Source organism: Natator depressus, chromosome 8 (genome assembly GCF_965152275.1).
Source record: "Natator depressus isolate rNatDep1 chromosome 8, rNatDep2.hap1, whole genome shotgun sequence".
In the NCBI taxonomy this organism is placed as follows: domain Eukaryota; kingdom Metazoa; phylum Chordata; order Testudines; family Cheloniidae; genus Natator; species Natator depressus.
The window spans coordinates 38,252,770-38,271,629 of NC_134241.1; the positions used below are offsets into that span (position 1 = coordinate 38,252,770).

Below are 18,860 nucleotides of genomic sequence, written 5' to 3' on the forward strand. Positions count from 1 at the left end.
GCTAATAGACTAACAAATTTATTTGAGCACAAGCATGCATCCGATGAAGTGAGCTGTAGCTCACAAAAGCTTATGCTCAAATAAATTGGTTAGTCTCTAAGGTGCCACAAGTACTCCTTTTCTTTTTGCGGATACAGACTAACACGGCTGCTACTCTGAAACCTGTTAATCTGCTTATGAGACCCTGGTACCCATTGATCAGCTAAACCATGCTCATGCAGTAGTAACTCCCTAGGACTCAGGGGTTCTCACTATTACACACTGTGTGTACCTGGCACTAAATGAGGGCAGCAGATCTGCAACTTAGATCCTTCTGTTCCAAAGGCACAGGCCCCTAATTCTTGAGCTGTAGGAGAGCCTTCATTGGTTAATGGCTGGCTATAGGGAGCTGATGACATGCAGCCTTTGACACCATCCAGTACTAGCTGGTTCATTACCACACACATATTTGTGGCCGTGTACATAGTCATCTCCTCCATGTAAAGAACATAAGACAAGACCGCTCTGATGATTGGAGGCCATGACAAATCATCTCATCTTTGCTCTTCTGATTATTGTTTATGTCACCAAGGTTCTTTGATCCCACATGTACCTAGCACATTCCTCTCTATATATTTTAAAATATAATCACCCAGCTTCAAGGACACGGACAGAGTCAATACTAGACACCGAGTCTCCCTATGCCACTCAACATCAAGGAGTATCGAAATAACTCTGCTCCAAATACTGAACCTATTCACGGGGGCTTCCCTCACAGCACTAGCACAGAGAGGGAGAAATTCACCCCTGTGCAGAGACCAGCACGAAGAGGATGTAAAAGAAGCCAAAGTGCAGCACAGATCTTGGGCTGGCCTGGGCCACAAAGTTTTAAGCCGGAAATGAACATTCACCACTTTCCAGGTGTCTGGGTCTTGGGTGTACCACTGCAGAGATTTAGGTAAAAAGCAGTGACTTAGCTTCATAGAATCATAGAATATCAGGATTGGAAGGGACCTCAGGAGGTCATCTAGTCCAACCCCCTGCTCAAAGCAGGGCCAATCCCCAACTAAATCATCCCAGCCAGGGCTTTGTCAAGCCTGACCTTAAAAACCTCTAAGGAAGGAGATTCTACCACCTCCCTAGGTAACCCATTCCAGTGCTTCACCACCCTCCTAGTGAAATAGTGTGTCCTAATATCCAACCTAAACCTCCCCCACTGCAACTTGAGACCATTACTCCTCATTCTGTCATCTGCTACCACTGAGAACAGTCTAGATCCATCCTCTTTGGAACCCCCTTTCAGGTAGTTGAAAGCAGCTATCAAATCCCCCCTCATTCTTCTCTTCCGCAGACTAAACAATCCCAGTTCCCTCAGCCTCTCCTCGTAAGACATGTGTTCCAGTCCCCTAATCATTTTTGTTGCCCTCTGCTGGACATTTTCCAATTTTTTCACATCCTTCTTGTAGCGTGGGGGCCCAAAACTGGACACACGACTCCAGATGAGGCCTCACCAATGTCGAATAGAGGGGAACGATCACGTCCCTCGATCTGCTGGCAATGCCCCTACTTATACAGCCCAAAATGCCATTGGCCTTTTTGGCAACAAGGGCACACTGTTGACTCATATCCAGCTTCTCGTCCACTGTAACCCCTATGTCCTTTTCTGCAGAACTGCTGCCTAGCCATTGGGTCCCTAGTCTGTAGCGGTGCATGGGATTCTTCCGTCCTAAGTGCAGGACTCTGCACTTGTCCTAGTTGAAGCTCATCAGATTTCTTTTGGCCCAGTCCTCTAATTTGTCTAGAGCCCTCTGTATCCTATCCCTACCCTCCAGCATATCTACCTCTCCTCCCAGTTTAGTGTCATCTGCAAACTTGCTGAGGGTGCAATCCACGCCATCCTCCAGATCATTAATGAAGATATTGAACAAAACCAGCCCAAGGACCGACCCTTGGGGCACTCTACTTGATACCGGCTGCCAACTAGACATCGAGCCATTGATCACTACCCGCTGAGCCTGACAATCTAGCCAGCTTTCTATCCACCTTATAGTCCATTCATCCAGCCCATACTTCTTTAACTTGCTGGCTAGAATACTGTGGGAGACCGTGTCAAAAGCTTTGCTAAAGTCAAGGAACAACACGTCCACTGCTTTCCCCTCATCCACAGAGCCAGTTACCTCGTCAGAGAAGGCAATTAGATTAGTCAGGCATGACTTGCCCTTGGTGAATCCATGCTGACTGTTCCTGATCACTTTCCTCTCCTCTAAGTGCTTCAGAATCGATTCCTTGAGGACCTGCTCCATGGTTTTTCCAGGGACTGATTTTTCCAGGTTCTGTTAGCAGGGCAGGACAATGACCTAGTGTTTGCTAAATGAATCAATGGGAAAAGCCATTTTCTTTTGCCATGCTAAGGGGCTACCAGAAGTAAAGGAAAGTCAATTTAAAAATAAGTATTGGATAGTGAACCTTTAAATTCTGTTGGGATTTACCTGGTGTGGGAGGGGCTAATTTAAACTCCTGAGACTTTCTGATGGGCCGAGGGAGAGAAGTGGATTTCTGAATGGGAAGATACGGTTGGCTAAGTAAATTCTACAGAAAGCAGCATTGCCTCGATCTCGTTAACAAATGAAGGTGTGATTCTCCAACAGAAGAGCTGAGGGGAAATAAGAGCTGGTAGCAAGCAACAGTGATACCCATGAAGGAGAAAAATGAAAAAAAATCTAATGTCTGTGAGAATCATTTTAATCTGATCTGGGTCCCAAAGATTGAAATGTTTTAATCGTAATTGCGGATTTTGCATGGTGTCACAGGGCAGTTACTACATGGTAGTTTGCAGAGTTACTGTTATTCCTAAACTAATTAACAGATTTACGTGCTGTGACCAAGTGGGCATATTTTTATGAGTCCTTTTTGTGCCTCAGTTTCCCCTATGTACTGCACTGTTACCAAATGAGTGGAAGGGGACTGTTTGCTCTCAGGGCAGGCTGACACATGCAGGTGTGGGTGTCACCTACTGTCTGGGCTTTAGTCTCCATATGAAGGGAGCATCTGAGAAGGCAGTGGCAAATCCAGTCACTAGGACATTGGCACCTAGTAACCAACAACCCAGAGGGGAGATGGATTTCCATGCCTCCCTTAGGTAACATGCACAACAATCCCTCAAGTTGGGATCAAAAGACTGGAGAGATGGGGAATAAGAGCTGGCTGCTGTAAGGAGTCAGGGCTCTCAACTGGTATCTGAGGAAGGAGATCAGTCAAAGGGACAGACCAAGCTTGAACCAAGGGGTTCCCTACAGCTTGGCTGGGCTCTAGGCTGACCAGAATGGACTATGCGTTAACCTTCAGTTCTCTGTACTACCCTAAGGCCTTTCTGTGCTGTGTGCCAGTTAACAAGAAAACCCGACTGTGTCGACAGCGCTGGGTGAGTGCCACTGCCAATGCTGGGCGAGGTGCATTGATCTCTGCAGAGAGGACTGGTCTCCATTGGGGTCGTCTCAGTTGGACTCGCTGAGCAGAGCTCATGGGGTGCAGCAGGGGGGCTGGAGCCCCAGAGGTCCAGTCTGAGGAGACAGTGAAGCCATGTGGCTGATCGTGGGGGAAGAGTGAGACCCCTGGGGGTCTGGTACACTGAGGGGTTCCTCCTAGACACTGTTACACAGCTGGGGGTGTAGCCCCAACCCTGTGGATCCGTGACATGCCCATGCTGTGCTCAGAGAGTGAGTGATGTCATTTTGAGAAAACTAGATCCTCTGCATTTTATACATAAGAGCCTGAATCAGGACTTCAAGTGCAAACTTCAACCCTACTCTGGGGTCCCGATCGATCCCTCTGCCTCTGCATTCGGCCCCAGCCCCCTGCGGCTACCATCACCCTGGCACAGGCCACCTGCAAGCCAGCATGAAGCTCAGGAGGAGCGCGCTGAGGACACTAACAATGGGTGAGAGGAAAAATGCGTGTGACACCCAACCAACCCCTGGAGCATCTGGCTAGCCAGGGAACAGCTTCCCTGCAGAATCCTCTGTGAGCATGTGGTGCCGCTAACCTCTGAGCTGCAGTGCCATGCCTTGCCAGGAGCACTGCTCTGCCTTGTACATACCAGAGGCTGCTGGTCCATGGCATGGCACGACTGTCTCACCCCAGCTAATGGTGAGAGAAGGAGCACATCCAGCTGCAAGGGACATACAACAAACACCAGTTCCAGCCTCGCCCACCCTGGCATCCCCACCTGCTCCTCCATGGGCTGGCAGCCAGGTTCTCCCCACACACGGAAGGAGCAACTCCCTCAGTCAAACCAGACTGACCCTGGCTTTCCTTGCCCTCTATTGCCCCAGCAGCAGACACCTCTCCCCAAAGCCTGGAAATTACCATCCAACCTGCTTCTCCTGCCCCTTGAGAGCATAGAGGCTCCATGGAGCAGGTTTGGGGCCAGGGGCTATGGACAGAGGTGCTTACCTGGGCCTCTGTCTCTCCAGCTCTGGGAAGTGCTCTGGCACCGCTTCACAGCCTGGCACAACGGGGGTCCCTGTGCTCTGAAAGAAGACCCTGGTGACAGCTCTGCTCCATGGCTCTGTCTGCCCAGGCCACCCGCCCCTCAACCTCAGGCCTCCTTGGACTGCCTTCCCCTGCATCAGCCAGTGCCCAGGAGCCAGGGCCTACCACCACTCCATCGCCTGGCTCTGCCAGGGCCTGCACTCTGCTGAGCAGCTGAGGCCCGTGGTCCAGCACACACTGCTGCGAGGTGCAGCCAGAGGGAGCGGAAGCCGGAGTGTGGCCTCACTCCTATTTCATCCAAACTCGAGGCAGGCGCTGGGCCCAAACATCCCAGCCCTCCAGCCTGCACCCTTGGTGGCCCTCACCTTCTGCTCCCAGGCAGGGAGCCCACGTCCAAACACGGCCTCACAGTAGGGACTGATGGGCTCCTCGGCAGGCTCTGCGGGCACAGACACAGCAGGAAAGGCAGTGAGCTGCCAGTCAGAGCTCTGCTGGAGCTGAGGGGCTGGGGGCCCAGAGGGGATGGGGATGGGGTGGGGGCCCCGCAAGAGCAGGAGAAACCCCCCTTGTGACTCTATCCCTCAGCACTTGGGCACTGCTGTGGGAGGCAGGGGGGCCTGGCGTGGGACACAGGGCACGCCGTTCACCCCTCAGGATGTCCCTGACGCCAGCAGCTCTCACAGGAGAACAGCCCAGCACTGGTGGCAGCACCGCCTACCCTCAGCGCTTCCCAGTGGGGCGGTCCAGGCATGTGTCTGGGGACAAGCCCCTTGCTAGACAGAGAACCCAGGAGTCACCCTCCGGACCGGACAGAGGCCGCCATGGAAGCAGATACCACTGGGTGGGTTCTGGGGGGGACTGGCAGCTTCCAAAGCCATAGAAAGACATAGACCCCCCGCAACTTCCCCTTGCTCTAGGAGTGCCCTCACCCCCATCCATGTATGGGCACCAAACCCCCATTCTAGCAATGCCCCACCGCCAAACCCCTATGGGCCTCAACTCCCCGCATTCTAGCCATGCCCCCCCATGGGCCTCAACGCCCACCCGGCCCTAGCAGTGCCCCAGCCCCCATGTGAGCTCCCAACCCCTCCCTACCCCATTCCCCTATTGCCCACTCCATCAATGCCACACCCCACCATTCCTGTATGGGCCTCAATCCCCTCCTACTCTACTAATGCCCCCAAAAGGACCAACCCCCCAACTCTATTCATGCCCCTGCACCACCCCCATCCCCGGGAGGAGGCGACACGGGGGCCTTCAGGGGGACAGGCTGTGCACGTAGAGCGCCACAGCCCCCATCTCTCACCTGGCCTCTGTGGGATGGGGGGCAGGTCCAGGCTGGGCCATCTGGGAGAGCTAGGAGAGCAGAGGAAACACGTCAGAGCCTCGGGCAGCAGGGTTACCACCTGGCACCCTCTAGAGTGGGGTCTGCGCTTGGGGCAACCCTGCCCGGGATGCGCTGCCCAGACAGGGAGCAGCAAGGCAGCGTGGGCCAGAGGAAGGCCCAGTACTGGGCTGGGGGGAGGGAGCTGTGGAGCCTGGTGCAGAGTGCTGCTCAGTGTCTACAGGGAAATCTCCCAGGGTGAGGGGAGGGCTCCAACCTCACAGCCGGCAGGGCCCTTGGGAGAAGGGCTGGCGCTTGCACCCGCTGTCTTCCCCCAGCCTCTGATTGCACAGGCCAGGCTGGCGGTGGAGGGGCTTCCTGGTTCCTGCCATGGGAGCAGGGCTGCTCCCCTCCTCAGTGCCACCACGGGGGAGCCTGCAACTGGAAGGAGTGCTTCCCTCCCCAGTGCCGCCATGGGGGAACCTGAGACTGGCGGGGAGCTGCTCCCCTCCCCGGCGCAGCCACGGGGAAGCCTGTGATGGGGGCTTGGGTTTGAAGGCTTCTTTCGCCCAGATTTCCCATCAATCCTAGACTGCAACGAGGGTTGTCTGGAGGGCAGGGCCTCGGCCTGTCCAGACAGCCCCCTCCCGCACCCCGCCCCCAGCTTTACTTTCCTAGCTCTCCAGTGGGATCAGGCCATTACTGCTGCCCACACCCGAGGCCTGGCACTGATGCTTCAGATTCCCTCCCCCGGTGGGCCTGCCCCAGCCACCCAGCTGTTGGCCACCAGCTCTAAATCATCAGCCAGGCCTTCTGATGCAGCAGCCTGGTGCTGCCTGCCCCACCTCACCCCACTCTACCCAGCCCAGCACTGCCCACTCTCCACGGCACAGTAAGGCACAGGCAGGCTCCCTGCAGACGAGCTCTGGGCTCCCCCTAGGCCCCAGGCAATGTGCCAGCTGCCAGGAGGGCACGTGCGTGCTGCATCGGGACTGTAGGTGAAGGCATTCCCCAACTAGCTGTGATCTAGCTAGACAATTGCAGTGTGGCCATGGCATCACGGGCAGCAGCATGGGTGAGCCACCAGAGTATGCATGCAGGGTGCTGGGCAGTACTGGACCCAGACAGCTGGCCCACTATTCCACCACAGCTACACTGCTATTCCCAGGAAGCAAGCTCCATCTCAGCTAGCGCGGGCAGGGGAACGCACCCGGGAGGCAGAGTCTGTGTCCCCAGGTGAGTGAGGAGGGGACCGGGCACGGAGCAAGGACTGAGGGAGATGACTAGAGCCCTACCAAATTCACGGTCCATTTTGGTCAAATTCACAGTCATAGGATTTTTTAAATTGTTGATTTCAACTATTTAAATCTGAAATTTCACAGTGTTGTAATTGTAGGGCTCCTGACCCAAAAAGGAGTTGTGGGGGTGTTGCAAGGTTATTTTAGGCAGTGAGGGTTGTGGTACTGCTACCCTCAAATTCTGCGCTGCGGCTGGCGGCGGTGCTGCCTCCAGAGCTGGGCAGCTGGAGAGCGGTGGCTGCTGGCAGGGAGCCCAGCTTTGAAGGCAGCACCGCCGCCAGCAGCAGCGCTGAAGTAAGGATGGCACGGTATGGTATTGCCACCCTTACTTCTGCGCTGCTGCCTGCAGACGTGGCCCTCAGTCAGCAGCCGCCACTTTCCAGCAGACCAGCTCTGAAGGTAGCAGTGCAGAAGTAAGGGTGGCAATACTGCAACCCCTGTAAAATAACCTTGTGACCCCCCCCCGTAACCCCCTTTTGGATCAGGACCCCCAATTTGAGAAATGCTAGTCTCCCCCCGAAATCAGAATAGTATAGGGTAAAAGCACACACAAGACCAGATTTCATGGGGGGAGACCAAATTTTATGGGCTGTGATGTGTTTTTCATGGCCATGAATTTGGTAGGGCCCTAGAGATGACCCAGCCCTCCCCATCCCGCCACAGCCCCTGCACTATGACCTGACCATGGGACCCTGAGCCCTCCCCAACCTGGCCCGGTCCCCTGCACTGTGACCCAGCTAGGGCCCTGAGCCCTCCCTAGCCCGCCCCCTGTGCTGTGACCTGACCATGGGACCCTGAGCCCTCCCCAACCTGGTCCGGCCCCTTGCACTGTGACCCAGTCACTGGGCCCTGAGCCCTCCCCAGCCTGGCCCCTGCACTGTGACAAGGCCACGGGCCCTGAGTCTTCCCCAGTCCCCTGTGCTGTGACCCGGCCATGGGCCCGGATCCCTCCCCAGCTTGGCCCCCTGCACTGTCACCTGGCCACATGACCCCGAGCCCTCCCCAGCCCCCTGTGCATTGACCTGGCCACTGGACCCTGAGCCCTCCCCTGCCTGGCCCAGCCCCCTGCGCTGTGACCCAGCCAGGGCCCTGAGCCCTCCCCAAGTGGGTCCCTGAACTGTGACCTGCAGGCACAGTTCCTTCCTCTTTTAACCTCTAGTAACTGGATCCTGGAACAACAGTAATGCTGCCCACTAGCCACAGGAACCTCCACTGCTCCTGAGCCAGCTCCAAAGTAACCTCAGCAAGTCCCCTTCTGCCTAGAGGCCCGCAAGACCCAGCAGATCCCTTCCTCAGGGCGTAACCTGCGCTCAGGGCCCAGCACTAGCCTGTCCCCCAAGGCCTGAGAGATCCTGGCCTGGCTCATCCATGCTGTGCGCCTTGCCGCAGGGCTCTCCTCATTTCTGACCTCAGCACAGAGGAGTGCTGTGAAAGGGGCTTTGTTAGGGTCCATGCACACCCTCCACCCCCTTCCAGAGGGTTGGGAGCTGCAGTGAAACGGGGCCTGGGGCTGTCATTTAGGCCAGATGGTTGCACTGCTGGACGAGGCTCTAAGAGGAGACCTAAGCAATGTCTACAGGAAACATGAGGAGCACAGCAGGAGTTCGGCCTGCCCTGCCCTGCCCTGCCTTGCCTGAGCTCTGCCCCTTTTCCTGCTTCCAGGTAGAGGGCAGACCGTGGTGCTAGGAGCAGGATCACACTTACTCAGGCTTCTCTGCTGGTGTGGTCCCTTGCTGCGTGGCTGAGTCCAGTGGCCGTGGGGTAGATCGGTTCCTCGCAGGCTCCTCATCCCCTGAACACCCAGCTGGTTGTGAAGGGGGCTCCAGTCCCTCATAAATGATATTGGAAACCATCTCCATCCTGCCCCATGCAGAGGCTGGCTGGGAGGGGGCGCCCGGGGCTGGCGAAGGCTCTCTTTGCGCGCTGGCAGCAGGGCTGGTTGGAGCAGACCGTGGGAAGCTGCACAGCGAGTGGCTCATCCCTGGGCTTGCGGGGCTGCAGTCAGCTGGCTGGATCCCATGGCCGAGGCATGGAGAGACACCGGGGATGGAAGAGGAGGATTTTCCACACCAAGCCTGGATTTCTACATCATCCAAACCCACTTCAGCCACCCCAGCCCGTGGTGCTGGCGTAGGCTCCAGAGCACTCTCCCTACCCACAGGCTGGGGTGCCTGAGGGCCTGCTAAGCCTCTCTCTCCTGAGCCGGCCTGCTGCTCCAGGGTGAACTCCGAGCGCCCAAGATCCGTGGAGCTTTCCCCTGGCACAAACCCCTCGTGTACAATGAAAGCAGCAGAAGGCCCCTCACAGCCAGGTTTGCGTGTTGGCACCGATGTCCGTGCCAGCGGCGTGGGCACCAGGCCCTGCTCTGGCCTCACTGCTCGGCTAGGGCGTTGAAAGAACGTCCTGGGCTTGGGTACCGGCTTGGCAACGGGTGGAGCAGGCTCCCTCTCCAGAGATGGGTTTTGGCTGGGGCCAGCTGAGCACTGGTGGTTCCCAAGCCCATCAATGGCTGCTACTGGGGCTCCATTAGCAGTACTTGTACCATTGTTCTCCTTGCCTGCTTGGCACACTCTGGGCACATCCAGGGGCTCTGTACATGTGCCAGGCTTGGCACAGGCATCTCCGGCCATGGGCCTGCCTTTGTCTTGCACCAACAGCTGTGTCTGCTGCACCAGACTCAGGATCCTTTTGCGGTGCCCAGTGGCAGTGATGCCGATCCGCTGCAGGTCCTCGTTACCCAGGGAGACAGCATCTCTGGCCACTTGGTACCCATGCTGCTTAAAGGTTTCCTGGTATCTCTCCAAATGGATGGTGGCCAGCCAATCAGTGATGTCACAGTCGGCGTCGCACGGGGAGAACATGGCCTGCAGACCCCCACCAGGGGACTGTCAAGCCATCATCTGAGGAAAGAGAAGAGAGAGGTTGCAGTGGCATTGAGGAGACAGGAGGAGATGGCAGTGCCACAGAATAGCCAGAAGGCCCAGTGCTTGGAAGAGCCTGTAGGATCCATGTCCACTCCAGCGCTTTGCTAGGGCACCCCTCTGAGCTCTGACTGCTCTGCTCCCAGCTCCGTTAGAACCTGCCATGGGCAGTCAGTGGGCTCACTCGCTGCCAGAGGGTGTGAGTGCTCTGAGCAAGGGTAGGAGCATCAATTGCCAAACTCTGCCCCAAGCCTTCAAACCCTGACCCCTCTTTCATCTGAGAGGTCACGACCCCAGCCTAGGCAGGAACCGTCCCTCCCTCGCAGGCTGTGAGGGTCTCACACAAACACAGGCCTCCAGCTCCCGAGACAGAGCTGACTCGATCAGACACGGGGCTGTCCCTGGCCAGACAAAAGCAAGCCCTGTCAATGGGCATCACTGACTCCATCCCTGCCAGCCCCTCCTCAGGCAAGTCAGACAGAGGAGCCAGTGCCTGACTCTGGCTGGGATTTGTGCTTTGCTGGTAGGGAGGATATCGGGCCATTTGCTGTATCCAGAATCTCAGCCCATCCCTTGAGCAGGGGGACCAGGGAACGCAGATACCCATGGTGCAGCTGGGCCCCCCCCAGGGACGGTTCTCAGATGCTGGCTGGCTCGGGGAGGGCTCTGCTCTGCTACTGGAAGGACAGCATCAGAATCTCCCTGATGGTAGGGAGGGCATGGGAGAGGTCAGCATGACTCATAGGCAAGCCGAGGGAGACAGCATCTGGGACACAGCCCCCAGCCACACGCATTCCAGGCAGACAGGCTCCCAGCTGTGCTCCCCACACTGCCTGGGGAGATTGCCCACGCAGCTTGGAGGGGCAGCCCCTCTCCCTTCGGATAAGGGCCTCTCTCAGATACCTTGGGACTCTGCAGGGCTGGGGCTGTCTCTCCCTGCGTGTCTGTGCAGCACCCAGCATGACAGGGCCCTGATCCTGCTTGGGGCTTCCATAACACAAACCATAATAACACCAGCTCTCCTCTGCCCCCAGCTCAGGGCTGCCAGCAGAGCTCCCTCCATCCAAGGTCCCAGGACAAAGCTCAGGAGCCCTGTCTGCAGCACGATGCGGCTGCTGTGAGGTCCTTTTCCCATGAATCATACTGCTCCGTATCAAGCCAGCTGCGCTGACTCCACAGCCACCAGCAGGGTTTCCAGTTCCTCCATTTCCCCCTATTGTTCAGGGCAGACTTCCTTCCTTCCTGCCGCTCACATTCTCCCACGCAGCCCCCTCCCGCCTCCCCGGAGCCCTGTCGTCTGTGCACTGGGAACGTGCGGCGCTGGGAATGGGTAGGTGCGCCTCTGTGCACAAGTGTGCGCTGGTGTGTCTGCGAGCATGTGATGTGTGAGGCTGTGAGAGTCTGTTGGTGTCCGCAGCAGCTTGGTGCAGATGTGTTTGTGTGTGTGCAGTTGTGGTGACAACAGAGGATACATTAATCTATCCAGAACCAATTAGCTAAAAAACCTGGTATGCCAATTAACCTGGAAAGCTCTCCCTGTCACAAGCAGGAAGCACAGCTGTTTACATGTAGGACCTACACTAAATGCCATGAATGTTTTTAATGCCATTCAGTTTTGGAAAAGTGCCCAGGCTAGAGCAGGCCTGTACATCAGTGGGAACATTTGCCAGGACCCAGGCTGCGCTGGCACTCAACCATCTGGACCTTCGCTGGCAGGCCCATTTCTGCAGTATGGAAAGGGAAACCTAGTCTGCTGAGGTGGGGCAGTAGCAAAGCAGGGTCCCAGGCCTGCCTGTGGCTTTATAATCTCACCTTCCTAACAAAACAGTCGCTCTCTCCTCTGTCAGCGCAGCAGGGCCCCAAACAACAACTAGGCAGAAACTGTGCAGGGCAACGGCAATCCGGCCAAGCAGCCATGGGGGCCAGAAAAGAAATATTTACCTGTAGGAAGCCCCCTCCCTGCCATACCAGGCACCACAGAGCATTGGCTGGCAGAGTGGGGGGTTTCTCAGCCACCCAGTACCAGGTGCCAGGGGGCATTGGCTGGCAGGGGGGATTCTCAGCCCCCTGTACCAGGCACTAGGGGGCATTGACTGGTGGGGGGTTCTCAGGCCCCCTAGTACCAAGCGCTAGGGCGCATAGACTGGGGTGGGTTCTCAGATACCTGGTACCGGGGTGAATTGGCGGTGGGGAGGAGAGAGGAGAGGGCACTGGAAGCTGACTGCCCCTGCCAACTGTCCAACCGAAAGAGGTTTCCTGCAGACCGGAGAACAGAACCCCCCCGAGCCCACAGAAGCCCAAGCGGGAAGCGATCCGCGCCAGTCACCACTCCCGGCCGTTAACTCTGGAGCCGAGCGATGTCGAGTCCGAGGATGGCCGCCCCCTTCGCGCTGTCAAAGCCGAGCCCCAAAGGGGAGCCGAGTCGGCCCGGCCCCGCGGGCCCCTCCGCGCGGCCAGCCCTGCCTGGCAGAGCCGCTGCCGCGGGCGGTGCCCTGCGCCCCGTCCCGTCCCCGGAGCCCCTCACCTCTCGCCCTGCAGCGCCGTCCGCTGTAGCCAGCGCGGCCGCCAGCCCGGGCCGCTCCTCGGGCACAGGGCTCTGCGCCGCTCGCCGGGCTCAGAAGAACTGCGGCTGGGGCTCGACAGCAGGACGGGACTAAGCGCCCTCCCCCGGCCGGCCGGCCCCTCCCCTCCCTTCGCCGACACTTCCTCGCCATCCACCGGCTCCTGTACCCCTGCCCCCGCCCCGCACTGCCCCCCCCCACATCACCCCTGCCCCCCCTCCCTTACCACTGCCCCCTGCCCCCCCTGCATTTCCCCTCCCTCTCCCTTTCTGGGCACTGCCCCCCACCCCTGTATTGCCCCTGCCCCCTCCCTCCCTGGGCAAAATCCCCTGCATTGCCCCTCCCCCACCCTCCCTGGGCATGCCCCCCCGGCATTGCTCCTGACCTTCCCTCCCCCCAGCACTGGCCCCTCCCTCCCTGGTACTGTCCCCTGCCCCTGTCCTTCCTCTCTCATCCACCCGCCCCTGCCCTTGCCCCCACCCTCCCCACATTGGCCCTGCCCTCTGCCCTTCCACTCCCCTCCCCTCCCCTCCCGAGCACTGCTCCTTTCCTTCCTTCCTTCCTCTGGCACTGCAGCTGCCCCCTCCCTCCCTGTGCACCGTCCCCTGTCCCTGTGCTTCCACTCCCCTCGCTTTGCTACCCCTGCCCCCTCTCTCCCATCCACCAGCCCCTGTCTCCACCTCTACCCTCTTCACATTGCCCCTGCCCCCTCCTTCCCTCGGCACTGCCCCCTGCCACTGCACTTTGACTCCCCCTCCCGCAGTGCCCCTACCCTTCCCCTCTCATCCATCAGCCCCTGTCATTGTTCCAGCCCCTCTCTTCCACCCCTCCCCCCCCCCGCCCCAGCAATGCCCCGGCCCCTGCTTTTCCTCTCATATACACAGGACCCTGCCCCTCCATCTGTCACTGCTCTGTCCCCGACACTGGATCTGCCGATCTGCCCCTGCCTCCCACTCTGCCCATGGCCTGCCCCTTCTTTCTCCTTCTCAGCCTGTTTCTTGCCCTGTGTCTGGCAGTCGATCTCTGAAGCCTCCAGTGTAAGCTGCTGTGGGGTGAGGATACTGGACTCAGCAGGGCCGTGGTCTGGTGCGTGAGGGGAGGGGAGAGTTACGGGGCTAGAAGGGCCCTCGATCGGAGCTGGTGGGGTGAAGAAGTCTGAGAGCTGCTGAAGGGGATCCCAGGAGCCCCAGGCAGCAGGAGGGAGCCGGAGGGGACGCAGTGCTGGGAGCGCCAGTTACAGGTGGAAGTGGAACCATTGTTTACGCTGAAGCCCTAGACTCACCAGTGGGTCCCTCCCAGGCTGTAGCTTGGGAAGGCCTGGCTTGGAGTCTTGCTCTCCTGACAGGCGTGACTCACCCGCCCATCCGGCCAGCCCAGGGAGCCCAGGTGGCATCTTTCCCCACAGAGAGAAGCCACAGGGACAGCTCCAGCCCATGCCGGGGTCCCACTGAGCACAGTGCTCTGCAGGAGAGCCGTGGGGAGTGCCCTGGGCCGGGGCTCGCTGCCAGGCCTGGGCCCCTGCCAGCTTGGTGCAGCATGGGCTCCTGCCGCCTTGGCATGGGAGAGAGACGCAGCCTCGCTGCTCAGCCTGGGGCCGAGGCGCTTGCTACTGTTGCGCGGTGCATGACACACTACTCCAAGCTGAGCCCCCTGCAAACACGAGCACAGCTGGCCTCCCCCTCGCTGGACGCTGACTGGCCATGGCTGCTGGAGGAATGAGGCCCCATGAGCTGGCCAGATCCCTGGGGCTGCAGCCTTGGGTATGATGGTGCTGACAGAGCAGCTACATGCTATTGGTGGAGCCCTTGCATTGTGTGGGCTCCATGGGAAGCAGGGGATGAGCTAGCTGGTGTCACCTCTGCCCCTCATGGCAGAGGAGGGGTTGCTGCTGGAGCATGGCTGGGCCTGCTTTCTCCTTCACCCCCAAGGCACAGGAGTCGCCTAGCGCCCCCACCTCAGCTCCAGAGCTGCTTTCACACAGTCCAGCCTGCTCTGCTCAAGTGCAGCCCATTGCAAGAGCCCTGTGCAGCCTGGGGATTGCACCACTGCTGCCCTGTTACCCAACCCCAGCCACAGGGCTAGGTGAACTGAAGGGAGAGGCTATCTGTTGCTGGGGGGGCAAAGGCTGAGCTTCCGGCCAGTCTCACAATATCCGTCAGCCCCTCCTATGGCTGCTAGCAAGGTGGAGAAGGGCTCTGCGCCCAATCAGGATTGCTCAAGTGCCCAGCTCCCTGCACTGCAGCCCCGGGTCTCCCTGGCCCAGGCCCAGGCCCAGGAAGCAGGGCGGGGGGGTTGCAGCTACGGGTGAGAAGCTGAAGGAGGCCTGCCATGTGGAAGTCTGAACTGTGCTACTGGGGCAGAGGTGCAACTTCTCCTTATTGCTGGCTTGTTTCCACTTTGGACACAGCAGAAGCAGAACTCTCTGTAAGGGCTCAGAGCTCAGTCTAACCAGAGCCCTCCTTCCTCCATCTCCCTCACTGGCCTGTCCACTGTGGCGTAGCCTGAGCCCCCTGGAGCTGCAGTCCTGCGCAGGCCAGCATCGCCAGCAAGGGATTGTGGCAGGCCACCTGCAGCATCTGGAAAGCCTGAGCTGGGTGACCATCGATCCTGCCATCAGATAAGGCTAGCAGCTAACACCCTGCCTCTGTTGGCGGCTGCATCCGTTCAACTGCTGGCTGAATAGAAACTGCTCAGCTGGCTGGTGGAAAGTTTGGCTTTGCAGAGGCAGGAGCCACCCTTCTCAGCATTGCTCTGTCTCAGCAGGACAGGCGTGCTGAGGGGCTGTTTATACAAGGCCCATACTTCTGAACAGGGATTGGGGTGATCCCAGACACATGGCATGGACGTTAGAGAGCTGGCCAAGTTCTGTTCCATCACCGGCCATCTCTTGGGCCTCTGGCCTGGTCTTCACAGAACGCTTGCTAGTGCTGTGTCCTGAGATTCACCAGTGCTTTTTTGTTACGCTCCCAGATCCCCCCGAGCCATCCCATCCCCCAGGGTATGGTAGGTGAGCAGGTGTGCCCTAGGCACTGGGGGAGGGAAGGGGGGAAGCAGGTATGCCCTAGGCATGGGGGAAGGGGAGCAGGCAGGGCCTTGGCATGGGTTGGGGGGGACAGCAGGCGGGGCCTTTGGACAGGGTGGGGGGGAGCAGATGGTGTTTGCTCTGCAGTGCTGCAGCCCAGGGAAGGGAATCTGTGTGAGTGAGAACCTGTCACTCAAAGTTATTTCTGACAGTGTTGTGACTGGGGCCCTTCCTCTGTTTCCTGTTGATGTATTTGCGGGCATGCTGGGTTAGTCCTGCTGCCTACGGCCTGGTTGTCTCTGCCTGTGGGAGCTGGTGGGACATTTTTGATTAAATGTCTTTTCACAGAAATCTTCTGTTTCACTGAAGCCAAAACATTTCATGCAGACGTATGGATTTTGGTCAAGTTGACAGGAAGGTCTCTGAGATCAAGGGGGGAGTCAGTTCCAGAGAGAGAGGAGCCCAAATCAGAAACTCAACCTTTTTGATCCAAAAATATATGTTTTTACACAATACCGTTTTGTGATAACACACAAAAGGGTTTAGTTTTGCTCCAAGGTGAAATCTCCAAAGTTTCACAAAATGGAAATTGTCATCCTCTGACCAGCTCTTCTTTTCTATCTATCTATCTATCTATCTATCTATCTATCCCCATACATTCTATGCCTGATTGGAGAATAGAGGCTGGCAATAGCACATGCAGTTGGGAGCAGGTGGGGTATTAGTCACCCGGTCTCTGCAAGAGACCTGCAGAAAGTGCCGGTAAAGAACCAAAGCTGAACAATGGGGACCAGTAGCAGGTCGGAGAAGCCTGCCCTGTCTGCAGTGCCCTTCGTGCCCTTATTCTCGATGTGCTGAGTGACCTGCCAGTTGGGCTAGCCACTGTTAGTGCCATACAGCCATGCTGGCTGCTGCGTGGCTGCAAGGGCCATTGCAGTGTGACAGTTCCAGGACAGTAATGACATATCTCCCTTTATTGGGGGCACTTGGGGCCTGGACTGAGGACCCAGCCCTGTGTGCATTCATAGACCTGGATATGTTTGTGAATAGCCCAGCCGCTTTGCGGAGCTGCCAGCCGTGCACAGGCTGAGGACCAATAGCCAAGGTTTCAGAGCCAAGCCCTCCGACCTCAGGAAACGTGTGTCTCAGTTTAAGCCCATGTTCCTCTGGCAGCCTGATGTGGGGAGCTGGTTCCTCCCTCATGTCTCAGTCCCCAGCCCAGCCGGGGCTAGGAAGTAATTGAGATGAGCAGATAATGTACGGGGGGGAGAGCAGGGGGCTGGATTCCTCCAGAGATGCAAGAGCAGTTTAGGGATGAGACCCACAAAGGCCTTCTAGGAATCCCTGTTCCTCAAGACAAGGGAAGTTGCCCAGAACTTTCTTCTGCTGCTGCAGTGACCTTCCCCTGTGGGGCTGTCCTCCACGTGACCCCCGTCTGTGCAGTAGGGCTGAGTGTGGCTGGGATGGGTGTTGCCTTTGGTTGAGAAGAGCAGATAATGTAGCAGAGCATGACTGTCATGGAAGGAAGAAGTAGTGTGGGATGGGGGGGGAGGGCTGGATCCCTCCAGGGGTGCCTGGGGCCCATTTGATAGAAGAACGGTAGTGTAGGGAGCCCAGGGCTGATTGCCTGTAGGCAGGGATTTCCCCATACACCCCCTGAATTTCCCCAACATCCCCTCCCAGTTTTGTGAACTAGTTACATGCAGTGTTGCCTGTTTAGTGACTGTTTGGAAATTTGAATTGAAATTGAAACATTAATACACACTTTAAAGGCATATACAGTGTATGACAAAATACGTGTATCTGAAAAAGTATAATAGATTTGAAAAGTATAAACATAGACTAGCTTCCTTATACAGCTGTTGTTTTTTATGACAATGTCAGTGCATTCATTTCAGTGTTGTTGGCCAACCTAATAATTTCAAATTATGATTTGTAAACAAAGTCTAAATGAGCTCTCCCTGAAAGCTAGTGATGAGCTAGAGGATGGGGGGAAAGGCTTCAGGACCAGATTGTATTTACATTCACAACTAATCTACCTAGGTATCCAGCAAACAGAGCTGCATTGCCCAAGTGATAGATTCTGGCTGGGGTCGGGTTAAAAATCAGTTGAATGTGGGGGGAAGGGGGGTAATGAAATGTTGTTGTTCTTATTGTAGGGGTAAAGGGCAGTAGAACTGTACTTAGCCTGTGCTGATTGAGGGCATCAAGACAGAGGGTGGGGACACGTGTTTTGCTGGATGGTCTGCCTGAGTCACAAGTACTATTTGACCTGCCCCTCTCCACTGTTTAAAGACAAAAAGAACAGGAGTACTTGTGGCACCTTAGAGACTAACAAATTTATTTGAGCATAAGCTTTCACCCACAAAAGCTTATGCTCAAATAAATTTGTTAGTCTCTAAGGTGCCACAAGCACTCCTGTTCTTTTTGCGGATACAGACTAACACGGCTGCTACTCTAAAACCTGTTTAAAGACAGAGCTGATTAGGCTCCATAGATAGTCTTTTGTTTTGTTCAGTGACCATTACAGCTGAAATCAGGTCTAAGTGCTTAGACCTGCTGGGGGACAGTGTTTCTATGGAAGAGACGGCCCGGTCTGCACTAGCAGCAAGGTTCCCCCACTGAGAGCTCAGCTGAAATCACTGAGAGCTGGGTAGAACCTCAAGAGACCAACTCACAGAGGTCACAGTGGCAGGTGGCAGCAGAAGGTGATGGCGCAGGGCCATTGGCAGCAGAGCGATGGAGTGAACAGTGGCACAACAAACAACAGTGGCCAGAGCGAACAATGAGCAGCTGGAGGAACGAGCAAGGTGCCTTCTTGCCCCCCACCTGGGAGGTGAACTCATGTGAAAGCACCTCTGAACTCTGAGTCTCCACTGCCCAAGGACAACACCGGTGAGTGTTAATGAGGCTGTTAAGAATGCTGGAGACACAACACAGTTCATGTGAACAAACATGGCTGTGGCATCATACTGTCTATTTAAGCAAGAGATACCACACACTACAAACTGGAGGCCAATGTTAAGTGCATTGTCACTTGTTCATCCTGAAGTTGAACACTGGTTCTGAACAAGACCAGCAAATGCTCACTATCTTTCTGCAAGAAACTCAACTGACTGGCTAGAAGCATGTGATGCAACAGTGAAAGACTCAACAGTTCAAAAAATGAAGAACTCTCTCACCACAAAAAAAATTTGCATACATGGCTGATGAATGTACCGATGCAAATGGGCATCAAGTATTAAGTCAGTGTGTACATTACCT

The 18,860-nt window shown here is 56.7% G+C and overlaps 1 protein-coding gene across 2 annotated transcripts in view; it reads right to left on the reverse strand.

Annotated features, from left to right (window-relative positions):
- Positions 1-12,644, reverse strand: part of ARAP3 (ArfGAP with RhoGAP domain, ankyrin repeat and PH domain 3) — a 63,744-nt gene extending 51,100 nt beyond the window's left edge. For both annotated transcript variants that reach the window (XM_074960813.1, XM_074960812.1), the window contains exons 1-5: positions 12,538-12,644; positions 8,797-9,992; positions 5,777-5,826; positions 4,836-4,909; positions 4,432-4,508 (exon numbers count right to left, since the gene is read on the reverse strand). In XM_074960813.1, coding sequence (XP_074816914.1) covers positions 4,432-4,508; positions 4,836-4,909; positions 5,777-5,826; positions 8,797-9,953 — 1,358 coding nt within the window. In that variant the 5' untranslated portion in view covers positions 9,954-9,992; positions 12,538-12,644. The remainder of the gene's footprint in view (positions 1-4,431; positions 4,509-4,835; positions 4,910-5,776; positions 5,827-8,796; positions 9,993-12,537) is intronic.
- Between the last annotated feature and the right edge of the window lie 6,216 nt (positions 12,645-18,860).